Source organism: Xiphophorus hellerii, chromosome 16, assembly GCF_003331165.1.
Source record: "Xiphophorus hellerii strain 12219 chromosome 16, Xiphophorus_hellerii-4.1, whole genome shotgun sequence".
NCBI classification, from domain to species: Eukaryota; Metazoa; Chordata; class Actinopteri; order Cyprinodontiformes; family Poeciliidae; genus Xiphophorus; species Xiphophorus hellerii.
Window position 1 is genome coordinate 23724055 of NC_045687.1, and position 12580 is coordinate 23736634.

The window sequence follows — 12580 nt, forward strand, 5'->3', positions numbered from 1 at the left end:
CCTGTTTATCTGCCGTTGTCAGTGGCCATGCTTACTGCTATGAGGAAAGAGCTTTAGCAGGACCTAGGAAAGAAGAGGATGGGTGACTCATACACAGCCCAATTGACAGTGCTAAGACCCGCCTCCTGGCTGTTATTGGCTGTTTCTAGTCAGCACTGGAAAGAGCAGAAGAGTTTGTTGTTTTTTTTCACAGATTGTCTGTCTCATAACATACTGTCACAACATAGTGACAGTTTCAACAAATACATTAAAAAAAGTTTTTTCTAAGTTATTTTTATAAAGGCTTTATGGATTGTAATTTGGTGAATGCATAGAGATGAACCTAATACTTAACCCCTCTCTTGGACCACTAACCCATCCATCCAACCATCCATTTTCTTACACCATTGTCCTTATTGGGATTAGGAGGGGTGCTGTTGCATATCTCCAACGAAAGATTTTGGGCGAGAGGCGAGGTACACCCTGGACAGGTTGCCAGTCCATCGCAGGACCCCTAACCCAGCATTTTAAAACATATCAACAAAGCCAGTTTCTCTGTGTCAAGTTTATTAATCTAGAAAAATCTAAAAGGTTTAACTTTGAAGTCCTTTGAAGAAGGAGACAGAACTAAAGAGCGTTTGGTGCAACCATAACTCAGGATTACCAGGTAGGTAAAGATGGATGAGTTTAACAGTCTGAAACTGCAGTCAACGCATTTTATGTTGCAAATTTGGAGGATGGTTGTCTTCTCATTTGGACAAGACTGATGCTTTTGCCAGAATCCTGTATGTGAATTTCAGCTCCATCATTCCCCACATCTGCTTGGCCTGAACTCTGCCACTTGTCTCGAGTTTGAAATAGAATGCCTGGGAATAACCCTCGAGGCCAACATGCAAAACCTTTTTTTAATGTTCAATTGTGCAGTGAACTATTTGCTTAATTAAAATAATGTTGCGTAGCTTATTGTTGAGTAGGTTAAAAATAACGATGTTGCTAAATTATTTTAGCTTTTACAATTATTACATTTGTTTAGGCCTACGTGAACTTCGGATTTGACCATTTTTGGCCCACGTGACGAAAAGTTTGGAGACCCCTGGTTTAAAAGACGTGGCGTGGAATGAACCTGTTTCCTTCTCACCATGACAAACAACCATGTATTGCAACCCGCCTTTAGGGGGCAGCAGCGAACCGAACATGTGACCCACCGAACCGGAAGACAACCACGCAGAGAGCAGAGGCTGGTAGCGGAGAGATGGCAGCCGCGGCTGTGGCTGAGTTTCAGAGAGCTCGGTCTCTTATTGGAACTGACCGGAACGCTTCTATCGATATCTTACACTCTATAGGTAAGTGGAACGGACTCTCCCGGACAGTAGGGATACATTCATTGAACGATTCCACTCGAAGTCTATACTTGTGTCCATCAGCCGTACGCTGTTTAGTTAGCAGCAAAGCTACGCTACACGAGTTAGCTTAATGCAGACCGTCACCCTTTCAGTACTGTTTGGACAGTGAGTCAGCAGCAGCCTGGCTAGCCGGTTAGCAGGATACCGGGTAGCTTTGTGCTTAAGCTAACGCTAGCTAGCCGGTCTCATTGATTTGGCTGGAAATTCGCTGACAGCCGGCTAGTTGCGTTAGCTGACAGCTAATGTTGTTAGCAGCTACTTCTCCCGAGTCTGTCAGATTTCAGGGCCGTCAGGGAAATTACAAACACTCCTTGTCAGCCCTGTAGAATGACACAACTAAGTTCCTTTCATGTTTTGCTGGTTTATAACAAGCTAATGTGTGTTGTTTATTTTCTCGTGGTGGATTATATGCATATTCTTGCCTATTTTGACTCCTGTGGTGTTTCGCAGCTTTGTTAGCCGCTTGGCTCTTTGCCATATATCCCAGTCAGTCCGGGATAGAATACTTTCATTTCGTACCGGTGCCTTACAGAATCTAACCCCAGCGCTCGGACATGCTGGTGCTTCATGTTGAAACCAAACACATTATAAAATTGCTGTGTAAACGTGTGTATGTGTGTGTTTCAGTGAAACGGGACATCCAGGACAGCGATGAGGAGGCGGTGCGTGTTAAGGAGCAGAGCATCTTGGAGTTGGGTGGGCTGCTGGCAAAGACTGGACAAGCAGCAGGTAACCAGAGCCTGGGGTCGTATTCCTGAACACTTTCTTATTCAGGCACACCGAGGAGGGAAACAGCTTTGTTTGGCTGTTTTGACCACAGTTCAACCAGAACATCAAGTGTTTTGTTTCGGTTTGCCTCCAAAAGTTTGATTTCAGTTTTTCTTTTTAGTTAGCATCATTAATGCAATGAAACCCCATGAAAAGAAAGGTCAGGTTGGTGTAGAAGGTTTTCATACATGATTCTCAGACGCTTTCCAGGTCAGGGGTAAAGGGCCTGCAACCTGCAGCTCCGGAGCCACAAGTGGCTCTTAGGATGTTTAACATGGCTTTTAATAACTTTAGCTAATATTTCTAATGTTTTTCTTTAAAATGGGTATAATAACAAATGCATGTTTTAGCAGTTTCTCTATTTTGTCATGGAATATTTGGACTCCGTTTTTGCTACAGATGCTAATATTAACAGCTGAATTTTAAAAAGTTTGCAACATATGAGTTATTTTCTAGCATAATTTTCTTACTTCATAAGATAATGATAAAAAATGTTATATTCATTTTAAAATCTAAAAATAGAAATAACAAAGCACTTCTTTAAAATGACAACAGAGTTTCTACAGTAGACATCTAGCAAAAATTCTAAGTTGTTCTTCTGTTAAAATAAAAAACAAACACTGACTTTGCACACAGGCTAGAAAAAATATAGAATTAGTTGTTACCTGGTGTGGAAAGAGAAAAATGATTTTGAATTTTTTTTTGTTTCAGATCCTATTGTTGAAAATGGGACAGCATCTGTTATGCTATCCCATTTGTCAGTTTGTTTGAAATCTGTTTTTCCATCCAGTCATACAAATATTCGTTCATCCATTCAGTTATTTGTCAGTTTACTCATTCCACCAGATAGCTAGCCATCCATCTGTTCACTCTCCATCCATCCTCCATAAGATTGTTTTAAGAATTTCTGAAAAAGAAGTGAGAACCTGTGAAAACTGTGGAGGAACCCTGTGAACAGTAACCTCGTCTTCCCAGAGCTCGGAGGCCTCCTGAAGTATGTGCGCCCTTTCCTCAACTCCATCTCCAAGGCCAAAGCAGCCCGGCTGGTCCGCTCCCTGCTGGACTTGTTCCTGGACATGGAGGCAGCCACGGGTCAGGAGGTGGAGCTCTGTCTGGAGTGCATCGAGTGGGCCAAGGCTGAGAAGAGGACGTTCCTCCGACAGGCGCTGGAGGTGAGTCCCGGTGCGGCCCGCTGTCCTGCTCCGGCTCGTTTTTTCAGATGCTACTTTCCAGGTCTTGTTAAGGTGGGAAAATAAATCAATTTTAATTGTGTTTGAAGATTACATTTTTTTAAAAATCTGGATCTCCTTGGATTTTTGTAGTTCAGAGTGATGTGAGTACGTCCAAGGCCGCCATTTTGTTTGACGAGCATGTTTTACAGCTTCTACTTATTGTTGAATTCAGATTCAGTACCCTATGATGGAGTATTAGGACCAGGTTAAGAATGTTATTTTACTTAGGCTGCAGTGTTTCATGCTTAATTATTAGGGGTGAAACAAGTTCTCACTACATTAAAACAGAAGTAGGTCGAAGTAGGAACGATAAATGGCAGCAAGAGGCAGAAATCGTTGCTATAGCAACCAATAGCGGGACGTCTAGGAGTTGTTGAGCTACATCACCATCACTACTCGCATAACTGAGAAATGTTGATCTATAAACCATGCATAGTTGTAATAACGTGTGTAGGGATGGAAAGAAATCAGAAAAAGAGACGCATCAATTTGAGTTTGTGGCAGAAATCTATAAAAATGCAGAATAAAGTCATTTTTGTTGCACAAATTTGTTTGCTGAAGTTTTTTTGAAAGTTAAAATAAAATCCCCTCTTGTTCTTGTGAACTTGATATAACTCATTTTGTCTAGTGAGCTTTAGGTACACCACTATTAATTCGCTTATGTGAACAAACTATATGTCTTCACCTCACCACTTACTGTCAGAATACAGTCGAGAGTGCAGTGGCTTTTTGTTTTCTTTTTTTAATTTTGCCAACTGAAAACATGTGCAATCGCATAACCTTTACATTAACTATATTTCCGAATCCAGGATGTTCCATAACAAACATGTCAAAAGCTAAAAACGAATAAAGAGCGATGTTGATGTAATGCCTTCAGCGTCCCGGTTTTCTGGTGAAAGTCTGCCATTGAATAAATCCTGAATATGTGTAATTGAAAGTCTCTAAGATCTTTTTCCCTCAGTAATGATGTCCACTCTGAAGAGTGTTGTCAGCGTGACCTGGTGCAGTCAGTGTCTGAGCAGAAATAGGATTTTTTTATCACCAGGATGTTGTCAGAATGTAGCTGGATTCATCATGAACTTCCTGTTTATATCTGTTAATTCGGGCTGATCAATAAATCAATAACAATATATATTGATATAGACATGTGATCAATATCAATCGAGAATACGTCTGATAGGATATTCAATAATTTAATTGAACGCCGATCACAGCATTCTGGGAAATGTAGGCAGAGAAATAGCATTAGCTGCTCAGCCTCTCTCTAAGCAAGGTTGACATCAACTAACTCACTCACTCTTTGGTTACCTAGCAACAAGCTGCTATTTTGCGTAGCATCAGTTTCATGTTTCATCACAGTCACTCATAACTGCTTAAAACCAAAAGATCAGCGACGTGGAGAAAAACCATGGATAGAACAGTAAAGGTCACATTCAGTACGGTTTTATTTCAGATAATAAAAACAGACTAGTCAATAATTATCCTTTATATGGTGATTCATGTTTCAGCCATGTCGTTCAGCCCTACTGTGAATTCCTTTCTGCTGTCGGGTTTTAAACAGAAGGCAGAACTGAGTATTCACAAGGTTTTGGAGGTGAGAGGTCAGCAGAACGCAGACACACACTAACTCCGTCTCCTCTCTCCTCAGGCTCGACTCATCTCTCTGTATTTTGACACAAAATGCTACCAGGAAGCACTACAACTCGGTAAGTGGTAATCCTGCACGCTGTTTGGCAACGTCTGTATCCTCAGAGGAGAAAGGGCGGCCTGTCTCTAAAGTCTGAGCTGCCGTTTGACCCCTGACCCCCGGTGTATTGGCCTCCGCAGGCTCCCAGCTCCTTCAGGAGCTGAAGAAGATGGACGACAAGGCGCTGCTGGTGGAGGTCCAGCTGCTGGAGAGCAAGACGTACCACGCACTGAGCAACCTGCCCAAGGCCCGCGCCGCCCTCACCTCGGCCAGGACGACTGCCAACGCCATCTACTGCCCGCCCAAACTGCAAGCAGCTCTGGACATGCAGTCAGGTACCCTGAGGAACGCCTGCAGGGGCCCTAATGGAACAGACCTGATTTTGTGTGAAGCAATAAATTGGCTTGTGACAATAAATCAATTAATCGCATAATAAATAAAAAAGAAATCTAATTTCCATTAGCATTATTTTTCGTTTTTCTCTTTTTTTTTTTTTACTAAAAACTGGATGATAAAAGTCTTCAGTCTGGTGCTTTAACTAGACTTTTTTTTGGTCTTGTTCCAGGGACTTCATAATTCATTTTATTTGTTCTTTCTGTTGTTTTTAATTGTTTTCCAGTTCCAGTGTTAAATGTTCATTAGAACTTAAAGCTGATTGGTCTATGAGAATGTGCTCTTAGAGAGCAAGACATTGTGATAATGGCTTAATAAACACATTATTAAGCCATTTTCATTGTATTTGTTGAAAAGGGTCTCAAAACAACAATATCATCACAATAACTTTTGGGACAATTTATCCTCCAGCTAAATTTGTTGCCTTAACAGGCCTAGCAATAACCTGATGTGTGTGTTTCCAGGGATCATTCACGCAGCAGAGGAGAAAGACTGGAAGACGGCGTACTCGTACTTTTACGAGGCCTTTGAGGGCTACGACTCCATCGACAGCCCCAGAGCCATCACCGCACTCAAATACATGCTGCTCTGCAAAATCATGCTCAATGCGTGAGTGCTGCATTCACCGCAGAGGGGATCTAGCTCCTTAAACTGAACTCAGGAACTCTTCATGAGCCGTGCAAATCAAAAATGGCTTTCTGTGAAGTTGTCAGAAGGACTTGAGACTAAGTTTTAGTGTAAAAGAAAATGTAATTTATTTTTTCTGTTTCTGTAGCCCAGAAGACGTCCAGGCCCTCATCAGTGGCAAACTTGCTCTACGATACGCAGGCAGACAGGTACGACTCGGTTCAGTTTTTATAAAAACCTTTTTCCCAGTTCTCTTTATGTTTTGCGATAGTATCCATACTGCCAGGACTTTCTTCACATTTCGTCATATTACATGTCTCGTCTACTAGTCTGTCAATCTGAACTGATAACTCGATGTGACTTGATGTGAAAAAGTTCTGCAGAGTTTGAGGATTCCTGGTTTAATGAACCTCCTAATGAATAAATGAAACTTTTATTATTTTTGCATCAAACATATGCAACACGTGATAACAGCCCAATAAAAAGTTTTATTTTAACACCACTTTATAGTCCTGGTTCTGTATTACATTTATCATTGTAGCATTTCAGTCATTGTACTTTGATTCCTTTTAATTGCACTCAGTCTCTTTGTTACCTTTAAGTATCACCATGACGGTAAATTACATTTGTTGTGTGTTGGAGTATAAGCACAAGAGCAATTTTAAAAAAACATTTCTGTAGAGATTGTGGTGTCTTTATAGATTTTCTTGTACAATATTTGTCATGATTTGTATTGCTTCAGTTTTAATCAGCATACATTTGTGTTACACATGTAGATTGTTCCACCCCACTGCTTATAAGAGTATTATAGACATTAAAAATATTCTGTTAGGGTACGTTAAGAAGATTTGAAAAAAATCAAAATAAAAATCAGTAGTTACTTTGCGATTAATCACAAGTAAATATTTTAATCAGCTTCTCGTAGCTCTGGGCTTGTGTTGGTCCATCACAAAATCTCAATCAGTCAACAAACATAGCACAAATATGTTCAGAGTATGAATATGTCTTATACTTTGATTCATTCCTTTTCTCCTCCCAACAGACAGACTCCTTGAAATGTGTGGCACAAGCCAGTAAGAACCGGTCGCTCGCAGACTTTGAACAGGTTGGCCTCTCTGCTGCGTCTTCCTTGTTTTCTTTTTCTTTTTCTTGTTCTTTCACTGTGAAAACTTTTACCATTGCCCTCGTTTGTGACGACGTTCTTCCCGCTCGACTTTAAGGCGCTAACAGAGTACAAAGCGGAGCTGAGGAATGACCCCATCATCAGCACCCACCTGACCAAGCTGTACGACAACCTGCTGGAGCAGAACCTCATCCGCGTCATCGAGCCCTTCTCCAGGGTGCAGGTAGACGCTTTTCCACCGAAGGCAGAAATTTTTCAGCTTCTGATATGTTTACTGCTGCTGAAACTTTGTGGGATTGTTTTCTTTTTTTTAACAGATTACACACATCTCCTCGCTCATCAAGCTCCCTAAGGTAATCCTTGCTGCCAGTCTTTAGGTTTTCCATTTCCCAGGGTTTCCCCTAGAACACCTGCCAAGCTCGGTGGCAGGGGGCCCAGGGCAATCACCACCGTGTTTTTGTGTAAAAAATGTTAAAAGTTACAAAAGATGTGAATGAGCTGGCATCATAATTTAGAGAAAAAAGAAAAAAACCACCAATGTACAGGGACAGCGCTATTGTTGCACAACCCCTCGCCCAGTTCAGAGTCAACCATATACCTCGCTTAATTTGTCTTTAAAAAACCCTGTTTAGAATAAACTACGCTTAGCCTGGTGGCCCGCCAGGCTTATGACACACCGGAATAAACCTTGAGCTCCTTTATATCCCTTTTCACGTCGTCTTTTTGTTTTTTCTGAGAAATGGCTACTGTGTGTGTTGCAGAGAGACGTAGAGAGGAAACTATCTCAGATGATTCTGGATCAGAAGTTTCATGGTAGGAGTTTTTTTGCTTTGCTGGGGGTTTCTCTCTGCTTTGATGGACCTTCTCCCATGGTTTCCACTCGTGCTGCGTCTCCCTCTGCAGGTATTCTGGACCAAGGCGAAGGCGTGCTGATCGTGTTCGACGAGCCGGTGGTGGACAAGACGTACGAAGCGGCTCTGGAGACCATTCAGAACATGAGCAAAGTGGTCGACTCGCTCTACAACAAAGCAAAGAAACTCACATAAGGTCAGCACATATTTACACACCCCCTTAAAAACGTGTTTTTATTTCAATCGTTAAATGGAAATAAACACCAGTTATTAATTTCGGCCCAGTTTTACTTACCAGACTGATACCGATATTTTAGTGCCGATATATTGTGTGTGCTTAGTATCAATGCTCAACCATGACGCGGTCTGATCCTTCTTAAACTGTCTTCACAGGATGTTAGAGCAGGAATTGTTCTAACACTCCTGCAGACAATTGTTTAAAAATAGTTACAGCACAATGCTTCCAGGAAATGAAATGATCAATATTTAAAAGCAGTAACTTGTAGAGCGGATTATGAAGAAGACATCGGACTCGGCCTGAAGACATCAGAATACAAAACAAATGACTTGCCCTTTATTGACAACGTAAACAGTGAGAGTTTATTATTGAACGGTTTGCCCGGTAATGTTTACTGTGTTAATGTAGCCTCCAACAGCCTCCTGACTCTTAAGTTGCAATGTCATAACAAATTTTACTGGATTATAAATAATCCCAGAAATTATTGTAAGACTCGATAATATAAATGCATGCCTTGTTCTTCAAATATTAACTGAAAAATTGTCGAAAGCCACGTGTTCTCCTTTCTCATAATGATTACTGCATAAAAATCCAGTAAAACGCAGTATACCTTGTGGATGTAACACTGAAAATATGAATAATTAAAGAGCTTAAGAAACACTTCCCATATTTGTTTCCAAATTGTAGGTCTGCTTTTCTGAATATTATGCTTTTTGCACTATTACCATTCTGCTCTTTGTAAAGCTATTTTGACAGTCTGACAATTGTTGCTAGCTATTTCAATAGTCATGTTAGCCGCCCTGTTAGCAAGCCTGCAGATATTTTTTCTACTAACTAAGCTAAAGCTTTCAAAACATCCATCATTTGCCATCCAAAACTGCAAAATGTTACAACTTAAAGCAATAAAGTTGATACTGCTATTATGAAAGACATTTATAAAAGTTTCGCCACTGCAGCTTGTAACTCTGCGCACAGGTATCAGCCTGGTGCCGTAAATAAGAACGTTGTTGCATTTGATTGGCGGAGTTTCACCGACGTTAATCAGGATGTCTTTGTCTCCTCAGAGAGAGTGAAAGCGTCTGTCCTCCTGTCGGAAGGGATTTGGGCCAGTCAGATCTCCTTCGTTCTCCCACCTCGATCTGGAAGGGACGGAGGAGGGGGGACAGGGAGATTACTAACATTCAACCCAGTGAGCAAACCAACCTGTTGTCCAGATAAAGACGAACCACCACCACCCCAACACAGAAGAAGAATGGAACGGGGTCACTCCTCTATCAGCCCTCTGTTCTCCCTGCTTCTTCTCACTGTCTCTTCCTCCTTTGGGGTTGATCAGGGCACACAGTGCTCCTCCTAGTGGACCAATCGCAGCACTGCGTTTTTTTTGTTTTTTTTTTTCCTCCTCTCCTCCCATGGCTGGTTTCTACTCTATGTAAAATTGGACAAACTTCACTTTTCCTTTTTTTTTTTGTTTGTTTTGTTTTTTTCCCTTCCAGTTTCTGTCTGTGCTGGCCATCAGGGAATCTTGTAAAATAACAGTAGAGGATAAATATACAGTACTTATACATACATCTATGATAAACAATGCTAAAAAATTAAAAAAAAATGATGTTCCGTTTGTTCTGAGAGTGGGAGAAATGACGCTTGGTTTGTCTGTATGTCTTTATTTGCCAGCCGGCGCTGAAACTGAATGTTTGCATTTTTCTATAGTTGTGGAACACCAACTACAGGCCAACAGATAAATCTCTGAGTCTGCAGGGCATCAGACCCCCACCACCTCTTCCGCTGTCACTCGTTCTTTCACATGGAATAGTGGGGTTGTGGAAAACACGGGGAACCGCTCTTCTGTCCGCTCAAGACCACGGAACTTCCTCCCCCTCCCCATGTACTACCACTACCTGTTTGTATATAAAATTTCCAATTTCCAAGCGCGTCTGTTCATTCAAGGCTGGATATGTCCACTCCGCCCACCCTTACCTTTTTTTTTTGTTTTTGTTTTTTTTCTTTTTTATAATGTGTAAGAACAGAATAAACCTTGCCTCTGAAAGCTTGGATGCTCCCTCAAAGAACTTTTCAGGTTCTGAGGGTTAAGTTGGCTTTGCTGGAGAAAATTGAGCTGTAAATTTTTTGGGAACTGAATTTTGCAAAGACTTATGGGTTCACCTTGTATGAATTAGAGAAAGACAAATGCTAATAAAAAAAAAAGAAACCGATAAGTTGTCAATTTAAGATACTGCAAACACTGTTTTTTTTTAAAGTGATCTCTAGCTACATTTGTTTTGTACCTCATTCTGAAGCTGCTTATTTTGTTTTCTTTTGCCAGGAGTCTGAATCAGTAGCTGCGTTTCCATTGACCATATAATTGAGCAATTTAACATTTTGAAATAAATTAACTTAATGGAAACACACCAATTTTGAAAACTTTCTTTTTCTTTGAGTTTTGGCAGTAGAACGAGGTGTTTTTTTTTTTTTTTTTGGCTGTATCAAAATTGGTTTATTTTGCAACAGAAATTCATTTTTCGTACAAGTCATATGATCAACACTGTTGCCACTCGCTCAAACCACGAAGAAGAAGGCAACAGGAAGTAGTTGGAAGATAACAGCGCGGCATGTTTTTGAATGGTTTTTATAGCATTACATTTTTTCACGTGTGATTTTTAATTGCGTTTATTTAATGGAAACAGCAATTGCACAATTGTGTTTGGGATCTAAGTTTTTTGCATATTTGTAATGGAAACGCAGCTGGTGATAACTCAAGCACAGCTAACCTAAAAAAAAAAAAATCTATTTCCAAAGTTGGATGATGTGGCAAAATTGCTTTCCGTCCTGAATGTATTCCACTGTCCCTAAATTGATAAAGGGAAAAAAAAAACAAACACCTCCTATTAGTAGTTAAGGGTTTTAACTTCTTGGTTGAAGGATTTCAGATTAGCACATGCAGAGTTGTAAATGGCATGGTAACTATGGTAATTGTATGAAATGGGGAATCATGGGAGATGTTATTAAAAACAGAAACAAGACAACAGATAAATGTGTAGTGGAGGAAAAACATGTTTAATACAAGACCTACGAATTATCTTCAATTGGTAAAATGTACGAGATCAATAAATGAGAGGAAGAGAAGACTTAAAAATAGAGCATAATCAGCTAAAGGAAAAATTACAAGAAGAAAAAAAAACAATAGGAAACACCACATCCATCTATTTACAACCTTCAACTACTATAATTTTTGACAATGCTTAACAAGCAGTCTTAATTTTAGAAGAAATCTGAATTCGAACATTTGATAAAGTACTTTCTTTAGGCATGAAAATAATTCAGCTAAGCTACAACAAAACACTAACATTTAAAGAACACAAAACTTAAACCACAAGTGACGGCCTCTTCTTTTGGCTTTTCCCTTTGGGGGTCACCACAGAGAATCATCCGTCTTCTCTTATTCCTTCCTAATCTCAGTGTCTTCTATTCTCACACCGGGTGACGTCATGTCCTCTTTCACCCATAAAACCCTATTTTGTTCTTCCTCTCAGCCTCCTTCCCTGTGGCTCCAACCTCAGCATCATTCTGCTGATACAATCAATGTTTATCCTCTGAACATGTCCAGACTTCAGCCTTTATCTCTAACATCTAACACCCATCTGATGTACTCATTCCTGACCATCATCATCATCATCATCCCCAATGAGAACCTCAACATTTTGAGCTCTACAGCCTCCAGTTCTGCTGTCTGTTTCTCATTGGCATCATCTCTACATCATACAACATGGTCTCTCTATTGTCTTGAACATCTTTCTTTTGATTGTTTATCCCAGCAGACACTTTTCTCCACCCATTCCAACTTGCCTGCCGACTCTTCTTCACCTCTTTTTCACTCTAACTGTTGCTCTGGACTGGTGACCGTTTACTTCCACTCCCTGTAACGTCACCATTCCACTGGTGCCCCCTCGTTTACAGAAATGTCTTCTGTCAGATTGCAACTACTCTTCACCAGTGCCCTGCTCTCACTGCAGACCAGTGTCATCTGTAAACATAATCCACTGAGACTCCTGTCCATCAGCAAAGCAAACAAGAAGGGGCTTAGAGCCGATCCTTGATGCCATCCCACCTCTTTCTTGAACTTCTGTCTCATGGCTCTCATAGATGTCCTGCGCCACTCAAACATACTTCTCTGCCACTCCAGACCTCATGTAATGCCACAGCTCCTCAAACTCTAGAAAGACACAATGCGGCTCAGTTTGGTCTTCTCTGTGCTTTGCCACCAGCATCCTTAAAGCAAAAACTG

General features: G+C 40.7%; 1 protein-coding gene across 1 annotated transcript; it reads left to right on the forward strand.

Annotated features, from left to right (window-relative positions):
* The first annotated feature begins 1189 nt into the window (after window positions 1–1189).
* On the forward strand, window positions 1190–10522 carry LOC116735867 (26S proteasome non-ATPase regulatory subunit 11A). The gene is made up of 13 exons (XM_032588013.1): window positions 1190–1322; window positions 2010–2111; window positions 3126–3322; window positions 5031–5088; window positions 5210–5404; window positions 5927–6071; window positions 6238–6298; window positions 7132–7194; window positions 7310–7435; window positions 7530–7565; window positions 7974–8025; window positions 8116–8259; window positions 9366–10522. Exons 1-12 carry the CDS (start codon window positions 1232–1234, stop codon window positions 8256–8258), a joined length of 1269 nt encoding a protein of 422 aa, XP_032443904.1. The 5' UTR covers window positions 1190–1231; the 3' UTR covers window position 8259; window positions 9366–10522.
* The last annotated feature ends 2058 nt before the right edge of the window (window positions 10523–12580 follow it).